The sequence below is a fragment of the Lissotriton helveticus genome, chromosome 5_2, assembly GCF_964261635.1.
Source record: "Lissotriton helveticus chromosome 5_2, aLisHel1.1, whole genome shotgun sequence".
In the NCBI taxonomy this organism is placed as follows: domain Eukaryota; kingdom Metazoa; phylum Chordata; class Amphibia; order Caudata; family Salamandridae; genus Lissotriton; species Lissotriton helveticus.
This window is the reverse complement of record NC_136066.1, coordinates 8,724,092-8,742,801: the sequence shown is the minus strand read 5'-3', so window position 1 is coordinate 8,742,801 and position 18,710 is coordinate 8,724,092. Positions and strand designations below refer to the sequence as shown.

At 52.7% G+C, this 18,710-nt stretch overlaps 1 protein-coding gene and 1 long non-coding RNA gene across 3 annotated transcripts in view; one reads left to right on the top strand and one right to left on the bottom strand.

Annotated features, from left to right (window-relative positions):
• Positions 1 to 1,444: 1,444 nt before the first annotated feature.
• On the top strand, positions 1,445 to 2,195 carry LOC144761118 (uncharacterized). 2 transcript variants are annotated; one of them, XR_013595606.1, is made up of 3 exons: positions 1,445 to 1,829; positions 1,966 to 2,032; positions 2,101 to 2,195. It is a non-coding gene; the product is annotated as an uncharacterized LOC144761118 (long non-coding RNA). The 2 variants fall into 2 exon arrangements; XR_013595605.1 differs by having other exon boundaries at positions 1,798 to 1,897.
• Positions 2,196 to 2,925: 730 nt separating this feature from the next.
• Positions 2,926 to 18,710, bottom strand: part of LOC144761117 (putative inactive glycosyltransferase 25 family member 3) — a 165,393-nt gene continuing 149,608 nt past the window's right edge. The window contains exons 11-12 of the mRNA XM_078646574.1: positions 16,392 to 16,595; positions 2,926 to 4,552 (exon numbers count right to left, since the gene is read on the bottom strand). Of these exons, the coding sequence (XP_078502700.1) occupies positions 4,315 to 4,552; positions 16,392 to 16,595 (442 nt within the window). The 3' untranslated portion in view covers positions 2,926 to 4,314. The remainder of the gene's footprint in view (positions 4,553 to 16,391; positions 16,596 to 18,710) is intronic.

Here is an 18,710-nt window from a genome sequence, read left to right as displayed (position 1 = left end):
TGCATTACTGGGTTCACTCCTGAGGTGAGTGCCAGGCCCATCCCAGCTTCATCCCTCACTGGATTCACTCCTGAGGTGAGTGCCAGGCCCATCCCAGCTTCCTGCATCACTGGATTCACTCCTGAGGTGAGTGCCAGGCCCATCCCAGCTTCTTGTATCACTGGATTTAATCCGGGAGTGAGGGACAGGGCCCCCCATATTCCCTCACCGCTTCTATACACATGAATCATTCATACCAGCAGGTCCATGTTCCCTACGGTCACTCACCGCTTCTCTACACTTGAAGCGTTGGTACCAGGAGGCCCATCTTACAGACACAGGGTCACTCGCAGCTTCTCTGCACATGAATCATTGGTACCACGGGTTCTTCTTCCAGACACAGAGTCACCTCTCATGCACCTGCAGGTCCTTCTACCAGACACAGTCACTCACAGCTTCTCTACACTTGAAGCGTTGGTACCAGGAGGCCCAGACACAGGGTCACTCGCAGCTTCTCTGCACATGAATCATTGGTACCAGCAGCTCCACGCGCCCGCATGGTCACTCACAGCTTCTAAACTACACATGAATCATTGGTACCAGCAGGTCCATCTCCTAGACACAGAGTCACCTGCAGCATCTTTCATTGATACCGACAAGTCCCTCAGGAGAGGAGAGGAGATGGGATCCCTCGTTAGTTCATTTTTATTGTAAACATCTTTGTTGATTTTTGTCATCATCTAAAGAACCATGGCGTTCTGCCCAAACCGTATCCCATGAAGGGACATTTAGCATGGAAAACCATTCATTGCCAGGTATCTGATTGGTCCATTCCAGGAAAAGGTTGTAAACAACCCCAAGAAGCCACAGGTTCGAAAGTCTCAGCTCAGATATTGGTGGCTGAAGAACCAGTGTCCACCCAGGCCCAGAAGAAGCCACACAAGTTCATCAGACAAGAGATGACATGGTAACAGCTCCCCTCATGGAGGTGCGACGGGGAAGTAGTGTTCGATCTGGTCCCTGAAGGCCAGTTGGAGTCATTGGGTACAAGGTTCTTTCTCTGGAGATCAGATGAAGGAGTGACAGTTGGTGGTCAGATTAGTCCCCAGTACCAGGTCTTGCTAGAGATCAGATGAAGGAGTGTCAGTTCTGGATGCTGTAGATCTTGGTACCAGATCTGTCTGGAGGTCAGAGGAAGGAATGTCAGTTCTGGATGCTGGGGGTCAGACCTTGGTGCCAGGTGTTTTCCTTGGGGGTCAGATAAAGGAATGCCAGTTCTGGATGCTGGGGGTCAGACCTTGGTGCCAGGTGTTTTCCTTGGGGGTCAGATAAAGGAATGCCAGTTCTGGATGCTGGGGGTCAGACCTTGGTGCCAGGTGTTTTCCTTGGGGGTCAGATAAAGGAATGCCAGTTCTGGATGCTGGGGGTCAGACCTTGGTGACAGGTGTTTTCCTTGGGGGTCAGATAAAGGAATGCCAGTTCTGGATGCTGGGGGTCAGACCTTGGTACCAGGTGTTTTCTTTGGGGGTCAGATGAAGGAGTGTCAGTTCTGGATGCTGGGGGTCAGACCTTGGTACCAGGTGTTTTCTTTGGCGGTCAGATGAAGGAGTGTCAGTTCTGGATGCTGGGGGTCAGACCTTGGTACCAGGTGTTTTCTCTGGGGGTCAGATAAAGGAATGCCAGTTCTGGATAATGGGGGTCAGACCTTGGTACCAGGTGTTTTCTTTGGGGGTCAGATAAAGGAATGCCAGTTCTGGATTCTGGGGGTCACACCTTGGTACCAGGTGTTTTCTTTGGGGGTCAGATAAAGGAATGTCAGTTCTGGATCCTGGATCAGACCTTGGTACCAGGTGTTTTCTTTGGCGGTCAGATGAAGGAGTGTCAGTTCTGGATGCTGGGGGTCAGACCTTGGTACCAGGTGTTTTCTTTGGGGGTCAGATGAAGGAGTGTCAGTTCTGGATTCTGGGGGTCAGACCTTGGTACCAGGTGTTTTCTTTGGGGGTCAGATGAATGAAGGTCAGTTCTGGATGCTGGCGTCAGACCTTGGTACCAGGTGTTTTCTCTGGGGGTCAGATGAAGGAGTGTCAGTTCTGGATGCTGGGGGTCAGACCTTGGTACCAGGTGTTTTCTTTGGGGGTCAGATGAATGAAGGTCAGTTCTGGATGCTGGCGTCAGACCTTGGTACCAGGTGTTTTCTTTGGGGGTCAGATAAAGGAATGCCAGTTCTGGATGCTGGAGGTCAGACCTTGGTACCAGGTGTTTTCTTTGGGGGTCAGATGAAGGAGTGTCAGTTCTGGATGCTGGGGGTCAGACCTTGGTACCAGGTGTTTTCTTTGGGGGTCAGATAAAGGAATGCCAGTTCTGGATGCTGGGGGTCAGACCTTGGTACCAGGTGTTTTCTTTGGGGGTCAGATGAAGGAGTGTCAGTTCTGGATGCTGGGGGTCAGACCTTGGTACCAGGTGTTTTCTTTGGGGGTCAGATGAAGGAGTGTCAGTTCTGGATGCTGGGGGTCAGACCTTGGTACCAGGTGTTTTCTTTGGGGGTCAGATAAAGGAATGCCAGTTCTGGATGCTGGGGGTCAGACCTTGGTACCAGGTGTTTTCTTTGGGGGTCAGATAAAGGAATGTCAGTTCTGGATGCTGGGGGTCAGACCTTGGTACCAGGTGTTTTCTTTGGGGGTCAGATGAAGGAGTGTCAGTTCTGGATGCTGGGGGTCAGACCTTGGTACCAGGTGTTTTCTTTGGGGGTCAGATGAAGGAGTGTCAGTTCTGGATAATGGGGGTCAGACCTTGGTACCAGGTGTTTTCTTTGGGGGTCAGATGAAGGAGTGTCAGTTCTGGATGCTGGGGGTCAGACCTTGGTACCAGGTGTTTTCTCTGGGGGTCAGATAAAGGAATGCCAGTTCTGGATAATGGGGTTCAGACCTTGGTACCAGGTGTTTTCTTTGGGGGTCAGATAAAGGAATGCCAGTTCTGGATGCTGGGGGTCAGACCTTGGTACCAGGTGTTTTCTTTGGGGGTCAGATGAAGGAGTGTCAGTTCTGGATGCTGGGGGTCAGACCTTGGTACCAGGTGTTTTCTTTGGGGGTCAGATGAAGGAGTGTCAGTTCTGGATGCTGGGGGTCAGACCTTGGTACCAGGTGTTTTCTTTGGGGGTCAGATGAAGGAGTGTCAGTTCTGGATGCTGGGGGTCAGACCTTGGTACCAGGTGTTTTCTTTGGGGGTCAGATAAAGGAATGCCAGTTCTGGATGCTGGGGGTCAGACCTTGGTACCAGGTGTTTTCTTTGGGGGTCAGATGAAGGAGTGTCAGTTCTGGATGCTGGGGGTCAGACCTTGGTACCAGGTGTTTTCTTTGGGGGTCAGATAAAGGAATGTCAGTTCTGGATCCTGGATCAGACCTTGGTACCAGGTGTTTTCTTTGGGGGTCAGATGAAGGAGTGTCAGTTCTGGATGCTGGGGGTCAGACCTTGGTACCAGGTGTTTTCTTTGGGGGTCAGATGAAGGAGTGTCAGTTCTGGATGCTGGGGGTCAGACCTTGGTACCAGGTGTTTTCTTTGGGGGTCAGATGAAGGAGTGTCAGTTCTGGATGCTGGGGGTCAGACCTTGGTACCAGGTGTTTTCTTTGGGGGTCAGATGAAGGAGTGTCAGTTCTGGATGCTGGGGGTCAGACCTTGGTACCAGGTGTTTTCTTTGGGGGTCAGATGAAGGAGTGTCAGTTCTGGATGCTGGGGGTCAGACCTTGGTTCCAGGTGTTTTCTTTGGGGGTCAGATGAAGGAGTGTCAGTTCTGGATGCTGGGGGTCAGACCTTGGTACCAGGTGTTTTCTTTGGGGGTCAGATAAAGGAATGCCAGTTCTGGATGCTGGAGGTCAGACCTTGGTTCCAGGTGTTTTCTTTGGGGGTCAGATGAAGGAGTGTCAGTTCTGGATGCTGGAGGTCAGACCTTGGTACCAGGTGTTTTCTTTGGGGGTCAGATGAATGAAGGTCAGTTCTGGATGCTGGGGGTCAGACCTTGGTACCAGGTGTTTTCTTTGGGGGTCAGATGAATGAAGGTCAGTTCTGGATGCTGGCGTCACACCTTGGTACCAGGTGTTTTCTCTGGGGGTCAGGTGAAGTCTGTGTGTGAAGGTCAGATGAGAGCCCTGGGTGTCAATTCTTGTCCTGGGAGATGAGACCAGTTGTTGCTCCCAGGGATTCAGAGGGAGACCTCGAGTAACAGTTCTGCTGTCTGTATTTCAGACAGAGGCTGGTAGTGTCAATTGCTGCACCTGGAGGTCAACCAGCCGCAGTAGCCGTCACGTGCTTGCACCAGTCATCAGACTAAGGATACCACCGTCAGAGCTCATCGTGAGAGGCCGGACGCAGTCCTTGGTGTGGGTCTAACCGAGAATCCTTTAGGGTTTTTTGCGAGCCACTCCAGTGCGTGGCCACGTCATCATTGTCCCATAGAGTGGATGTCTCAGTGTCACTGAGCCAGGCAGGTTCGTCCGCATAGTGAGTGGGGTACACCAGCAGCGGGTCCGCAGAGAACACCTTCAGGTCACGGTTCAGAAACTGCTCCTTGTACTCTTCACTAAAATTCAAAGAGTAACACGGTTACTGATACAAAGTGAAAATTAGGCCTCAGTTCACAGAGAGCAGCAGAAGGGCACAACTTACATCACAATTATTCACATTTGCAGATTTTCCTGGAAGCCTCATGAGAATAACATCTTGAGTCAATTTAAGAATGAATTCTATCAATAAAATCTCATAATTAGCAGAGTACTGGGTAGATACACAAATTCTATCATTAAAGTCTCATAATTAGGACAGTAACTTGAAAGAAATAATGTGTTTTCAAAGATGTTAGTTTTCCAATGTCAGAATCTATACATTCACTTAGCTTACCACACCTTCGTGATTCCCATCGTTCTGTGGGTGCCTTACACAGCCTTGGGGGTCCTCGTTGTGTACTTATCTTTCTGGGGTTGGTTGACACTTCCCTGGGGTCTTATTGAGCCTTCATCCACCCGAGGTTAGCATACTCAGCTTTGAGGTCCCCCCCCTGATACTTATCCCTCTGGGGTCACCTTACACCATCTTGGGGAACCCACTTGGATACTCATCCCTCTGAGGCCGGCTTCTCCCATGCTTTGGGGTCCCCTCTTGAGTTCTTATTCCTCTGGCGTTAGCTTAGACTGCCCTGGAGTCCCTCTTGGATCCTCATCGGTCTGTGGTTGCTTCACCTCACTTTGGGAGTCCCTCTCCAGTCCTCAACCCTCTGGGATAAGCTTACACTGCCTTGGGAGTCCTTCTTGGGTCCTTATCTTTCTGGGTTTGACTTACATCTCCCTGGGCTCCCACTCCAGTCTTCATCTGTCTAGGGTTGCTTTGCCCCACTTTGGGGGTCCCTCGCTGGTCCTCTACTCCGGGGTTGGCTTAAACTGCCTAGGGAGTCCTCCGTGGCGCCTCATATTTCTGGGGTTGGCTTACTCCTCCCTGGGCTCCCACTCTGGTCCTCATCTGTCTGTGGTTGCTTCACCTCAAATTAGGGGTCCCTCGTTGCTCCTCAACCCTCTGGGGTTGGCTTACACTGCCTTGGGGGTCCTTCTTGGGTCCTTATCTTTCTGGGGTTGGTTTGCATCTCCCTGGGGTCCTTTTGAGTCCTCATCCACCCGAGGATACCTTACCCCACTCTGTCTCTCCAAGGTCCTTATCCCTTTGAGGCCAGCTTCCCCCACACTTTGGGGTCCCCTCTTGATTCCTTATTCCTCTGGGGTTGGATTAGACCACCCTGGAGTCCCTTACCGCTCCTCATCTGACTAGGATTACCTTACCCACTTTGAGGGTCCCTCTCTGGGCCTCAACTCTCTAGGGTTTGGCTTACACTTCCATGGGGGTCAGTGGATCCTCATCCATATGGGGTCATCTTACATCACCTTAGGATTCCCTCTCGGGCCCTCAGCCCTTTAAGGTCAGCTTACTGTCTCTGGGGTTCGCTTACCCTCTCTGGCAGAAAAGCAAAACAGAGACAGCTAATTCTAGGGAATGTAAGAAGGTGCCACTGTCAGCTGTCCAAACATTCCTTCTTTGGCAGAAGAGCAACTCTGGGACAGCTGTCAGCTCATCCGGAGGAATGTAAGAAGGAACCGCTGTGAGCTGACCCAGTATTCCCTCTCTGGCAGAAGAACAACGCTTGAACTTCTGTCAGCTGATCCGGAGGAATGTAAGAAGGAGCCGCTGTCAGCTGTCTCAGCATTCCCTCTCTGGCACCAGAAAAACTCCGGGACAGCTGTCAGCTGATCCGGAGGAATGTACCAAGAAGCCGCTGTCAGCTGTCCCAGCATTCCCTCTCTGGCATAGGAGCGACTCCGGGACAGCTGTCAGCTGATCCGGAGGAATGTACCAAGAAGCCGCTGTCAGCTGTCCCAGCATTCCCTCTCTGGCAGAAGAACGACAACGGGACAGCTGTCAGCTGATCCAGAGGAATGTAAGAAGGTGCCACTGTCAGCTGTCCCAGCATTCCCTCTCTGGCAGAAGAACGACAACGGGCCAGCTGTCAGCTAATCTGGGGGAATGTAAGAAGGTGCCACTGTCAGCTGTCCCAGCATTCCCTCTCTGGCAAAAGAACGACAACGGGACAGCTGTCAGCTGATCCAGAGGAATGTAAGAAGGTGCCACTGTCAGCTGTCCCAGCATTCCCTCTCTGGTAGAAGAACAACAACGGGACAGCTGTCAGCTAATCTGGGGGAATGTAAGAAGGTGCCACTGTCAGCTGTCCCAGCATTCCCTCTCTGGTAGAAGAACAACAACGGGACAGCTGTCAGCTAATCGGGGGGAATGTAAGAAGGTGCCACTGTCAGCTGTCCAATCATTCCCTCACTGGCAGAAGAGTTACTCCGGGACAGCTGTCAGCTGATCCGGAGGAATGTAAGGAGGAGCCGCGCTGTCAGCTGTCCCAGCATTACCTCTCTGGCAGAAGAACAACTCCGGGACAGCTGTCAGCTGATCCAGAGGAATGTAAAAAGGAGCCACTGTCAGCTGTCCTAGCATTCCCTCTCTGGCAGAAGAACAACGCTTGAACTTCTGTCAGCTGATCCGGAGGAATGTAAGAAGGAGCCGCTGTCAGCTGTCCCAGCATTCCCTCTCTGGCAAAAGAATGACGACGGGACAGCTGTCACCTGATCATGAGGAATGTAAGAAGGTGCCACTGTCAGCTGACCCAGTATTCCCTCTCAGGCAGAAGAACAATGATGGGACAGCTGTCAGCTGATACGGAGGAATGTAAGGAGGACCCGCTGTCAGCTGTCCCAGCATTCCCTCTCTGGCAGAAGAACAACACTTGAACTTCTGTCAGCTAATCTGGAGGAATGTAAGAAGGTGCCACTGTCAGCTGTCCCAGCATTCCCTCACTGGCAGAAGAGTAACTCCGGGACAGCTGTCAGCTGATCCGGAGGAATGTAAGGAGGAGCCGCTGTCAGCTGTCCCAGCATTCCCTCTCTGGCAGAAGAACAACAACGGGACAGCTGTCAGCTAATCTGGGGGAATGTAAGAAGGTGCCACTGTCAGCTGTCCCAGCATTCCCTCTCTGGCAGAAGAGTAACTCCGGGACAGCTGTCAGCTGATCCGGAGGAATGTAAGGAGGAGCCGCTGTCAGCTGTCCCAGCATTTCCTCTCTGGCAGAAGAACAACAACGGGACAGCTGTCAGCTAATCTGGGGGAATGTAAGAAGGTGCCACTGTCAGCTGTCCCAGCATTCCCTCACTGGCAGAAGAGTAACTCCGGGACAGCTGTCAGCTGATCCGGAGGAATGTAAGGAGGAGCCGCTGTCAGCTGTCCCAGCATTCCCTCTCTGGCAGAAGAACAACAACGGGACAGCTGTCAGCTAATCTGGGGGAATGTAAGAAGGAGCCGCTGTCAGCTGTCCCAGCATTCCCTCTCTGGCAGAAGAACAACAACGGGACAGCTGTCAGCTGATCCAGAGGAATGTAAGAAGGAGCAGCTGTCAGCTGGCCCAGCATTCCCTCTCTGGCAGAAGAATGACGACGGGACAGCTGTCACCTGATCATGAGGAATGTAAGAAGGAACCGCTGTCAGCTGTCCCAGCATTCCCTCTCTGGCAGAAGAACAATGATGGGACAGCTGTCAGCTGATACGGAGGAATGTAAGGAGGACCCGCTGTCAGCTGTCCCAGCATTCCCTCTCTGGCAGAAGAACAACGCTTGAACTTCTGTCAGCTGATCTTGAAGAATGTAAGAAGGAGCCGCTGTCAGCTGTCCCAGCATTCCTTCTCAGGCAGAAGAACAATGATGGGACAGCTGTCAGCTGATACGGAGGAATGTAAGGAGGACCCGCTGTCAGCTGTCCCAGCATTCCCTCTCTGGCAGAAGAACAACGCTTGAACTTCTGTCAGCTGATCTTGAAGAATGTAAGAAGGTGCCACTGTCAGCTGTCCCAGCATTCCCTCTCTGGTAGAAGAACTACAACGGGACAGCTGTCAGCTGATCCAGAGGAATGTAAGAAGGTGCCACTGTCAGCTGTCCCAGCATTCCCTCTCTGGTAGAAGAACAACAACGGGACAGCTGTCAGCTAATCTGGAGGAATGTAAGAAGGAGCCGCTGTCAGCTGTCCCAGCATTCCCTCTCTGGCAGAAGAACGACAACAGGGCAACTGTCAGCTGATCTGGAGGAATTTAAGAAGGAGCCACTGTCAGCTGTCCCAGCATTCCCTCTCTGGCAAAAGAACGGCAACGGGACAGCTGTCACCTGATCATGAGGAGTGTAAGACGCTGTCAACTGTCAGCTGATCTGGAGGAATGTAAGAAGGAGCCGCTGTCAGCTGGCCCAGCATTCCCTCTCTGGCAGAAGAACGACAACGGGACAGCTGTCAGCTGATCCGGAGGAATGTAAGAAAGAGCCGCTGTCAGCTGTCTCAGCATTCCCTCTCTGGCAGAAGAACGACAACGGGACAGCTGTCAGCTGATCCGGAGGAATGTAAGGAGGAGCCGCTGTCAGCTGTCCTAGCATTCCCTCTCTGGCAAAAGAATGACGACGGGACAGCTGTCACCTGATCATGAGGAATGTAAGAAGGAACCACTGTCAGCTGACCCAGTATTCCCTCTCTGACAGAAGAACAACTCTTGAACTTCTGTCAGCTGATCCGGAAGAATGTAAGAAGGAGCCGCTGTCAGCTGTCCCAGCATTCCCTCTCTGGCAGAAGAACGACAACGGGACCGCTGTCAGCTAATCTGGAGGAATGTAAGAAGGTGCCACTGTCAGCTGTCCCAGCATTCCCTCACTGGCAGAAGAGTGACTCCGGGACAGCTGTCAGCTGATCCGGAGGAATGTAAGGAGGAGCCGCGCTGTCAGCTGTCCCAGCATTCCCTCTCTGGCAGAAGAACAACTCCGGGACAGCTGTCAGCTGATCCAGAGGAATGTAAAAAGGAGCCGCTGTCAGCTGTCCCAGCATTCCCTCTCTGGCAGAAGAATGACAACGGGACAGCTGTCACCTGATCATGAGGAATGTTAGAAGGAGCCGCTGTCAGCTGTCCCAGCATTCCCTCTCTGGCAGAATAACGACAACGGGACAGCTGTCAGCTGATCCGGAGGAATGTAAGAAGGAGCCGCTGTCAGCTGTCCCAGCATTCCCTCTCTGGCAAAAGAACGGCAACGGGACAGCTGTCACCTGATCATGAGGAATGTAAGACGCTGTCAACTGTCAGCTGATCTGGAGGAATGTAAGAAGGAGCCACTGTCAGCTGTCCCAGCATTCCCTCTCTGGCAAAAGAACAATGCCGGAACTTCTGGCAGCTGATCCGGAGGAATGTAAGAAGGAGCCGCTGTCAGCTGTCTCAGCATTCCCTCTCTGGCAGAAGAATGACGACGGGACAGCTGTCACCTGATCATGAGGAATGTAAGAAGGAACCGCTGTCAGCTGTCCCAGCATTCCTTCTCTGGCAGAAGAACGACAACGGGGCAGCTGTCAGCTGATCCTGAGGAATGTAAGAAGGAGACAGTGTCAGCTGTCCCAGCATTCCCTCACTGGCAGAAGAGCAACTCTGGGACAGCTGTCAGCTGATCCGGAGGAATGTAAAAAGGAGCCGCTGTCAGCTGTCCCAGCATTCCCTCTCTGGCAGAAGAATGACGACGGGACAGCTGTCACCTGATCATGAGGAATGTAAGAAGGAACCGCTGTCAGCTGTCCCAGCATTCCTTCTCTGGCAGAAGAACGACAACGGGGCAGCTGTCAGCTGATCCTGAGGAATGTAAGAAGGAGACAGTGTCAGCTGTCCCAGTATTCCCTCACTGGCAGAAGAGCAACTCTGGGACAGCTGTCAGCTGATCCAGAGGAATGTAAGAAGGAGCAGCTGTCAGCTGTCCCAGCATTCCCTCTCTGGCAGAAGAATGACAACGGGACAGCTGTCAGCTGATCCGGAGGAATGTAAGAAGGAGCCGCTGTCAGCTGTCCCAGCATTCCCTCTGTGGCAGAAGAATGACGACGGGACAGCTGTCACCTGATCATGAGGAATGTAAGAAGGAGACGCTGTCAGCTGTCCTAGCATTCCCTCTCTGGCAGAAGAACGACAACGGGGCAGCTGTCAGCTGATCCTGAGGAATGTAAGAAGGAGACAGTGTCAGCTGTCCCAGCATTCCCTCACTGGCAGAAGAGCAACTCTGGGACAGCTGTCACCTGATCATGAGGAATGTAAGAAGGAACCGCTGTCAGCTGTCCCAGCATTCCTTCTCTGGCAGAAGAATGACAACGGGGCAGCTGTCAGCTGATCCTGAGGAATGTAAGAAGGAGACAGTGTCAGCTGTCCCAGCATTCCCTCACTGGCAGAAGAGCAACTCTGGGACAGCTGTCAGCTGATCCGGAGGAATGTAAGGAGGAGCCGCTGTCAGCTGTCCCAGCATTCCCTCTCTGGCAGAAGAATGACGACGGGACAGCTGTCACCTGATCATGAGGAATGTAAGAAGGAACCGCTGTCAGCTGTCCCAGCATTCCTTCTCTGGCAGAAGAACGACAACGGGGCAGCTGTCAGCTGATCCTGAGGAATGTAAGAAGGAGACAGTGTCAGCTGTCCCAGTATTCCCTCACTGGCAGAAGAGCAACTCTGGGACAGCTGTCAGCTGATCCAGAGGAATGTAAGAAGGAGCAGCTGTCAGCTGTCCCAGCATTCCCTCTCTGGCAGAAGAATGACAACGGGACAGCTGTCAGCTGATCCGGAGGAATGTAAGAAGGAGCCGCTGTCAGCTGTCCCAGCATTCCCTCTCTGGCAGAAGAATGACGACGGGACAGCTGTCACCTGATCATGAGGAATGTAAGAAGGAACCGCTGTCAGCTGTCCCAGCATTCCTTCTCTGGCAGAAGAACGACAACGGGGCAGCTGTCAGCTGATCCTGAGGAATGTAAGAAGGAGACAGTGTCAGCTGTCCCAGCATTCCCTCACTGGCAGAAGAGCAACTCTGGGACAGCTGTCAGCTGATCCAGAGGAATGTAAGAAGGAGCAGCTGTCAGCTGTCCCAGCATTCCCTCTCTGGCAGAAGAATGACAACGGGACAGCTGTCAGCTGATCCGGAGGAATGTAAGAAGGAGCCGCTGTCAGCTGTGCCAGCATTCCTTCTCTGGCAGAAGAACGACAACGGGGCAGCTGTCAGCTGATCCTGAGGAATGTAAGAAGGAGACAGTGTCAGCTGTCCCAGCATTCCCTCACTGGCAGAAGTGCAACTCTGGGACAGCTGTCAGCTGATCCAGAGGAATGTAAGAAGGAGCAGCTGTCAGCTGTCCCAGCATTCCCTCTCTGGCAGAAGAATGACAACGGGACAGCTGTCAGCTGATCCTAGGGAATGTAAGAAGGAGCCGCTGTCAGCTGTCCCAGCATTCCCTCTCTGGCAGAAGATTGATGACAGGACAGATGATCCCATGTTCCACTAGCATTAGGGATGTTAGAGAAACATATATGCACACGGTCACTGTCAAGCTGTCACCACAGCAGTCTTTCTATCATGCCTGCCACAAAATTGACGGCGAAGGAGCTCTTGTTTTTTGGGGCCTCATCTGCCCAACAACAGCTGGGGGAGACCAACGAGCCACTGAGACGAAAGGGACTGGTGCGGAGTGATGTGGGTGGACATGTCCTCATCTAATGGCCGCTATGCATGACCAAAGGCTGTATTCAATGGGATCAGGGCATGGAGACCGGGCTTAAGGCCATGTCCTAAGTGGCCACACCCTAAGCCTGTGCCCACTGCACAAGGCCATAGAACGTCCTGTGCAGCCCGTTAGGGGGCCCAAGGATTGAGCTCAGGAGTTGGTCATGCCCCGTACCCAGGGGCAGCGCAGTGGGTTCGGAGATGCCGGCCAGCTACGAGTGTTATGGTAGAAGCTATGCCCTGCACTTGAAACCTGAGGGCTCAGAGGCACAGGGCGCTGCTGAACGTCATGCCCTGCTTTAAGTGCCTACAGTGAAGCGTTGAAGGCTTGGGAGACAGTGTACGGTTCGCGCAGCGACTCATTGGCGCACTTCAATGGCTTTTAATTGGGTACACAGAACATGCATTACAAGTCTGCTGTGTTCGTTTAATTGTGCCTTTAGGGGCTTTTTATTTAATTTACCTAGACCCAAGCATTTTAGGTGCATATATAGACTTCTAGTAGTAGTCAGCGTTAATATAAGCACGTTTCCTCAAGGATGACTGTCCAGAACTCGCACTCAGAGGAGATATGCTGTGTCCCCCCTCATCTCACCTCTTTGAAAGAATCTGGTGATCGTGTGGACCGGACCAGAGCCGGGTCCGGGCCGGCCAGGAGGGGGGTGCACTATGCATCACCCCCAAGAAACGTCACACGGCAGAGACCCGTATTCACAGTGTGCACCAATCAGCACAGATCTGGAGCACAGCCTGAACATAGGGCACAGCAGGTGGATTTTGCACCAAACCTGCTTGTTCTGGTATTAACCGGGCATTTATCCCCCAATAGATTCCACCCTGAATCAATCTATTCGCGGAGGGAGGGGCACAGAGGTGCCTCCTGCGTGACGTGTAATTCCGATATGGAATTTAAAGGGCCCGAAGTAGTGACTGGGTGTCTGAACAGACAAAAAACTGCCTCTGGCCAAGACCTCTACACAAGATTGAACACTGGCGAGAAGTTTAACAACAACAAATAAAGTGACAGGGCAGAGCTGAGCTGCCACACTGCCAAGACATCCGGGATACTTTGATTCTTGGGGAAGACAGACCTGCTGCGGAGCAGAGCCCCGTTCCCCCGCTCCCCGGCCAGTACTCACTTTGGGTGCTTGTCATACATGATGGGCAGAGCCCCGGCGCCCCGCTCCCCGGCCAGTACTCACTTTTGGTGCTTGTCACCCATGATGGGCAGAGCCCCTGCGCCCCGCTCCCCGGCCAGTACTCACTTTGGATGCTTGTCACCCATGATGGGCAGAGCCCCGGCGCCCCGCTCCCCGGCCAGTACTCACTTTGGGTGCTTGTCACCCATGATGGGCAGAGCCCCGGCGCCCCGCTCCCCGGCCAGTACTCACTTTGGGTGCTTGTCACCCATGATGGGCAGAGCCCCTGCGCCCCGCTCCCCGGCCAGTACTCACTTTGGATGCTTGTCACCCATGATGGGCAGAGCCCCGGCGCCCCGCTCCCCGGCCAGTACTCACTTTGGGTGCTTGTCACCCATGATGGGCAGAGCCCCGGCGCCCCGCTCCCCGGCCAGTACTCACTTTGGATGCTTGTCACCCATGATGGGCAGAGCCCCGGCGCCCCGCTCCCCGGCCAGTACTCACTTTGGGTGCTTGTCACCCATGATGGGCAGAGCCCCGGCGCCCCGCTCCCCGGCCAGTACTCACTTTGGATGCTTGTCACCCATGATGGGCAGAGCCCCGGCGCCCCGCTCCCCGGCCAGTACTCACTTTGGGTGCTTGTCATCCATGATGGGCAGAGCCCCGGCGCCCCGCTCCCCGGCCAGTACTCACTTTGGGTGCTTGTCACCCATGATGGGCAGAGCCCCGGTGCCCCGCTCCCCGGCCAGTACTCACTTTGGGTGCTTGTCACCCATGATGGGCAGAGCCCCGGCGCCCCGCTCCCCGGCCAGTACTCACTTTGGGTGCTTGTCACCCATGATGGGCAGAGCCCCTGCGCCCCGCTCCCCGGCCAGTACTCACTTTGGGTGCTTGTCACCCATGATGGGCAGAGCCCCTGCGCCCCGCTCCCCGGCCAGTACTCACTTTGGGTGCTTGTCACCCATGATGGGCAGAGCCCCTGCGCCCCGCTCCCCGGCCAGTACTCACTTTGGGTGCTTGTCACCCATGATGGGGAGAGCCCCGGCGCCCCGCTCCCCGGCCAGTACTCACTTTGGGTGCTTGTCATTCATGATGGGCAGAGCCCCTGCGCCCCGCTCCCCGGCCAGTACTCACTTTGGGTGCTTATTTATTATTTATTTATTTTAAGGTTTTATAGAGCGCGTAGTAACCCTAGAGCATCCCAGCGCTAGAACCAGAACTCAGGAGAGGTCAGAATCGAAGGGGGGGGGGGAATTTAAGGAAAGAGAAAGGTTTTCAAGGCCTTCCTGAATTGGAGAAGATTAGGTTCAGTTCTCAGTCTCCGAGGAAGGTTGTTCCAGTGTTTGCCCGTGTGGACCGAGAAGCGGCGTCCTCCGGACCGGGCCTTTTTGACTCTGGGAACAGTGATGAAGTTCTCTCCGCCTGAGCGGAGGACCCTACTCGCATTGTAAGGGATGATGAAATCCTTCAGGATGGGTGGGCCTTTGTCATGGAGGGTCTTATGGGCCAGACAGAGGGCCTTGAAAGCCACCCTTTCTCTGACTGGGAGCCAATGCAGGAGCTTCAAGGCTGGCTTTGCCGAGGATCTGGCGGGGGTGTCGGTAAGTAGGCGGGCCGCGGCGTTTTGGACTTTCTGCAGGGTATTGAGGGTGGCTTCGGGGGCACCCAGGTAGATTGCGTTGCAGTAGTCCAGCCTCGCCATAATGAGGCCCTGAATCAGAAGTTTCTTGGAGGTAGCGGGAAGCAGGGGGAAGACCTTTCTGCAGGCCCTGAGGAGTCCGAAGCAGATTCCTGCCGTTTTTTTGGCCTGTGATCTGAAGCTCAGGTCCTTTTCGAGCCATACGCCCAGGCTCTTGACCTCCTCCTTCGGTGTAGGGGGGTCACCTAGACAGACGGGCCAGATGTCAGGCGGCAGGGAGGGCTCTTTATGTCCGAGCAGCAGGATCTCGGTCTTGGACCCGTTCAGTTTCAGTGCCGAGGAGTTCATCCAGTTATGAATTTCCGAGAGACAGCTGTGAAGGTCGGGTGGGGATTTGTGCGGGTGTGAGAGGGTTACCACCAGCTGGGTGTCGTCGGCGTAGTTGATAATCGAGACGCCGAACGGGTTGACCAGTTTCTCCAGCGGGAACATGTACACGTTAAATAACGTAGGGCTAAGGGATGAGCCCTGCGGTACTCCACAACGGAGGGGGATTGCGGGGGAGTGGCTGTCATTCTCCCAGACTTGGAAGGAGCGTCCGTCTAGGAAAGATTTTAGCCACTTGGTGCTTGTCACCCATGATGGGCAGAGCCCCTGCGCCCTGCTCCCCGGCCAGTACTCACTTTGGGTGCTTGTCACCCATGATGGGCAGAGCCCCGGCGCCCCGCTCCCCGGCCAGTACTCACTTTGGGTGCTTGTCACCCATGATGGGCAGTGCCCCGGCGCCCCGCTCCCCGGCCAGTACTCACTTTGGGTGCTTGTCACCCATGATGGGCAGAGCCCCGGCGCCCCGCTTCCCGGCCAGTACTCACTTTGGGTGCTTGTCACCCATGATGGGCAAAGCCCCAGCGCCCCGCTCCCCGGCCAGTACTCACTTTGGGTGCTTGTCGCCCATGATGGGCAGAGCCCCGGCGCCCCGCCCCCCGGCCAGTACTCACTTTGGGTGACAGTCATTCATGATGGGCAGAGCCCCGGCGCCCCGCTCCCCGGCCAGTACTCACTTTGGGTGACAGTCATTCATGATGGGCAGAGCCCCGGCGCCCCGCTCCGCAGCCAGTACTCACTTTGGGTGCCTGTCACCCATGATGGGCAGAGCCCCTGCGCCCGCTCCCCGGCCAGTACTCACTTTGGGTGCTTGTCACCCATGATGGGCAGAGCCCCGGCGCCCCGCTCCCCGGCCAGTACTCACTTTGGGTGCTTGTCACACATGATGGGCAGAGCCCCAGTGCCCGCTCCCCGGCCAGTACTCACTTTGGGTGCTTGTCACCCATGATGGGCAGAGCCCCGGCGCCCCGCTCCCCGGCCAGTACTCACTTTGGGTGCTTGTCACCCATGATGGGCAGAGCCCCGTTCCCCCGCTCCCCGGCCGGTACTCACTTTGGTTGATTGTCACATATGATGGGCAGAGCCCCAGCGCCCGGCACCGCGGCCAGTACTCACTTTGGGTGCTTGTCATACATGATGGGCAGAAACTCGTCCACCGGCAGCATCTTGGACAGAGGCTCTGCGTTGAGCAGCTTCTGGGCTCCCTGCTGTGAGATGACGTAGGCTAACGTCCAATAGGAGTAGTCTGCGACGACCAGGTGACGCACGTCCTCCACTGGGGTCTCTGGCTCTGTCGTCACCTGCTTCCGTCCCAGGTAGCTGCAGAGGGTAGAGGAAGGGTCAGAGATAAACAACACTCACAAACCCCTCCTAGATCCAGGCATTGAAACACTGGTGCTGGTGACACAACACAGGAACTGAGGAACCTATGAGAGGGACCCTGCAACCCAGGGAGTGCTGACCTAGGGCAGCCCCAACCTTTGACCCCTGAACCAGGCTGAGGAGAACAGATTCTGCACAAGTCTTTTGGGTCTACCAATTTCATCATCCACTTTCATAAGCCACACTGAACTGAATCTGGAGGACTACATTAAGGCACGTCCTGTGTTGTTCTGGATTAAGGTTTGGAAAAACCCTGAAGCCTCATTGACAAGAGAAATCCTGGCTGACTGCCTAAAATGCGATCAGGGTATTAAAATCCCATGGCTGGCTCAAGTTCAGGCGAGCCTGGCAGCAGTCAATCTTGAACATATGTTTGATAGTCCAAATGGACTAGAGGGGATTAACGGGAATATAATCCTCTATAGGCACTACGGGGAGATCAGACACAATGTAGAACTAGCCAAATCATCTGTAAAACGTTATATTTAAATAGAAGGCGATATTGAATCTACTTCGCTTACACCAGCCGGTTACCTCCTTAAAGAGATTACATGCTGGGAGCGCAGTCTTCTGTTTCGCTTTAGAGCAGGATCCATAACGTACCTATTGTGTTTCCCCACGGGCTACCACCCCAACATCGAGAATCCGGTTTGCCCATGTCAGATCCCAGGAAAACAGACACTAATGCACATTTTGTTCTTTTGCTCCTATTATCAAAAATACAGCAAGTCCCTCCTGACACCATTCTTTAGAGCTAAAGGCATAAAGGATTTTAATGTGGCATTTAAGTCTGTTTTGCAGCTTAAAGATGATGGATTAATATACCGTGTGTGTACTTTTAAAAAAATGGCCATTCGATCTCGTACTTCTATGAATTAATACCTATTTACATGGACTAATGTGATCCTTACAGACCGGGAGGAGGCCTCTTTGCACTTTGCACAGTTGCACTTTAACCCATGCTGCTATTTGTAAATATGTGAATCACATTAACCTGACAATTAACGCATATCTGGCTAACACGTTTTTAGAGATTTTATATATTAGCACTTGGCACAGTTGCACTTTTTTCCCCGCATTTCCATTTGTAAATACGGAGGTATAGATAACGGCCCACTTTTGATCTTTGGCTGACATTGCATCCTGCACTTTACCTAGATGGCCTATTAACTAGGACTTATGCTTTATGCACTTTATAAAATTTGTGCCTAAAATAATGCTGCTAAACATATGTTCTATGTATATATTGCTGCTAGTTTAATGGTGATTCCTGTACATGTACATTTTATTTGATAAAGCCATAGAAATAGACATGAATTTGTGGACTCGGACATTAATGATACCTTGCACTTTTTCTGTCACTGTTTTTATCAAGGAAAATGCAGTATTGTTACCGTATTTTAATATGATTTTATTTTGACCATGTACGTAATTATGTGTGTACTTTTATGGATAATGCAATATCCGAATAAAGGTTATTTGATCTCGATTTGATCTTTGACCCCTGAACCAGCATCTCACCGTCAAGACTGCAAAACCATTCGAAGAGGCAGACACTGATGCATTATAGTTAAGGCTCACAGTTTTCTGTTTTTACTGATTTTTACAGAATATTATACACGGGAAACAATGTGTTTCCTGTCTATATTTTTAAAAGAAGAAAAATACTGAAATGTGCTTCTTCTGAGAGATCTCCAGGCAAAGACAGAGCAGATAGACAGCATATGGAGTTATAAAACAGAATGTTACTTCCTTAAATACAAGCATCTATTTGTAGTATTATGCTAATATGTACCTGTAGGAGTGTTTTTTATATGTGGCACTTAATTTGTCAAAACACATCAGGAATCCAAGTGTGAGTGCACGTCTAAGAGTTAGATAAATGTTGAAATATACCATTTTTTGAATCTATTTATTCTGAAAACACAAAATAAATATGGATAGATACAGATGGAAATGTTATAAAAAAACAAATACCATAAAACTGGGAGGCCTAATTCTAATGCAGACTGAGGGAGATTGACTCACTGTATCCAGACTCAGAGTCTGCCC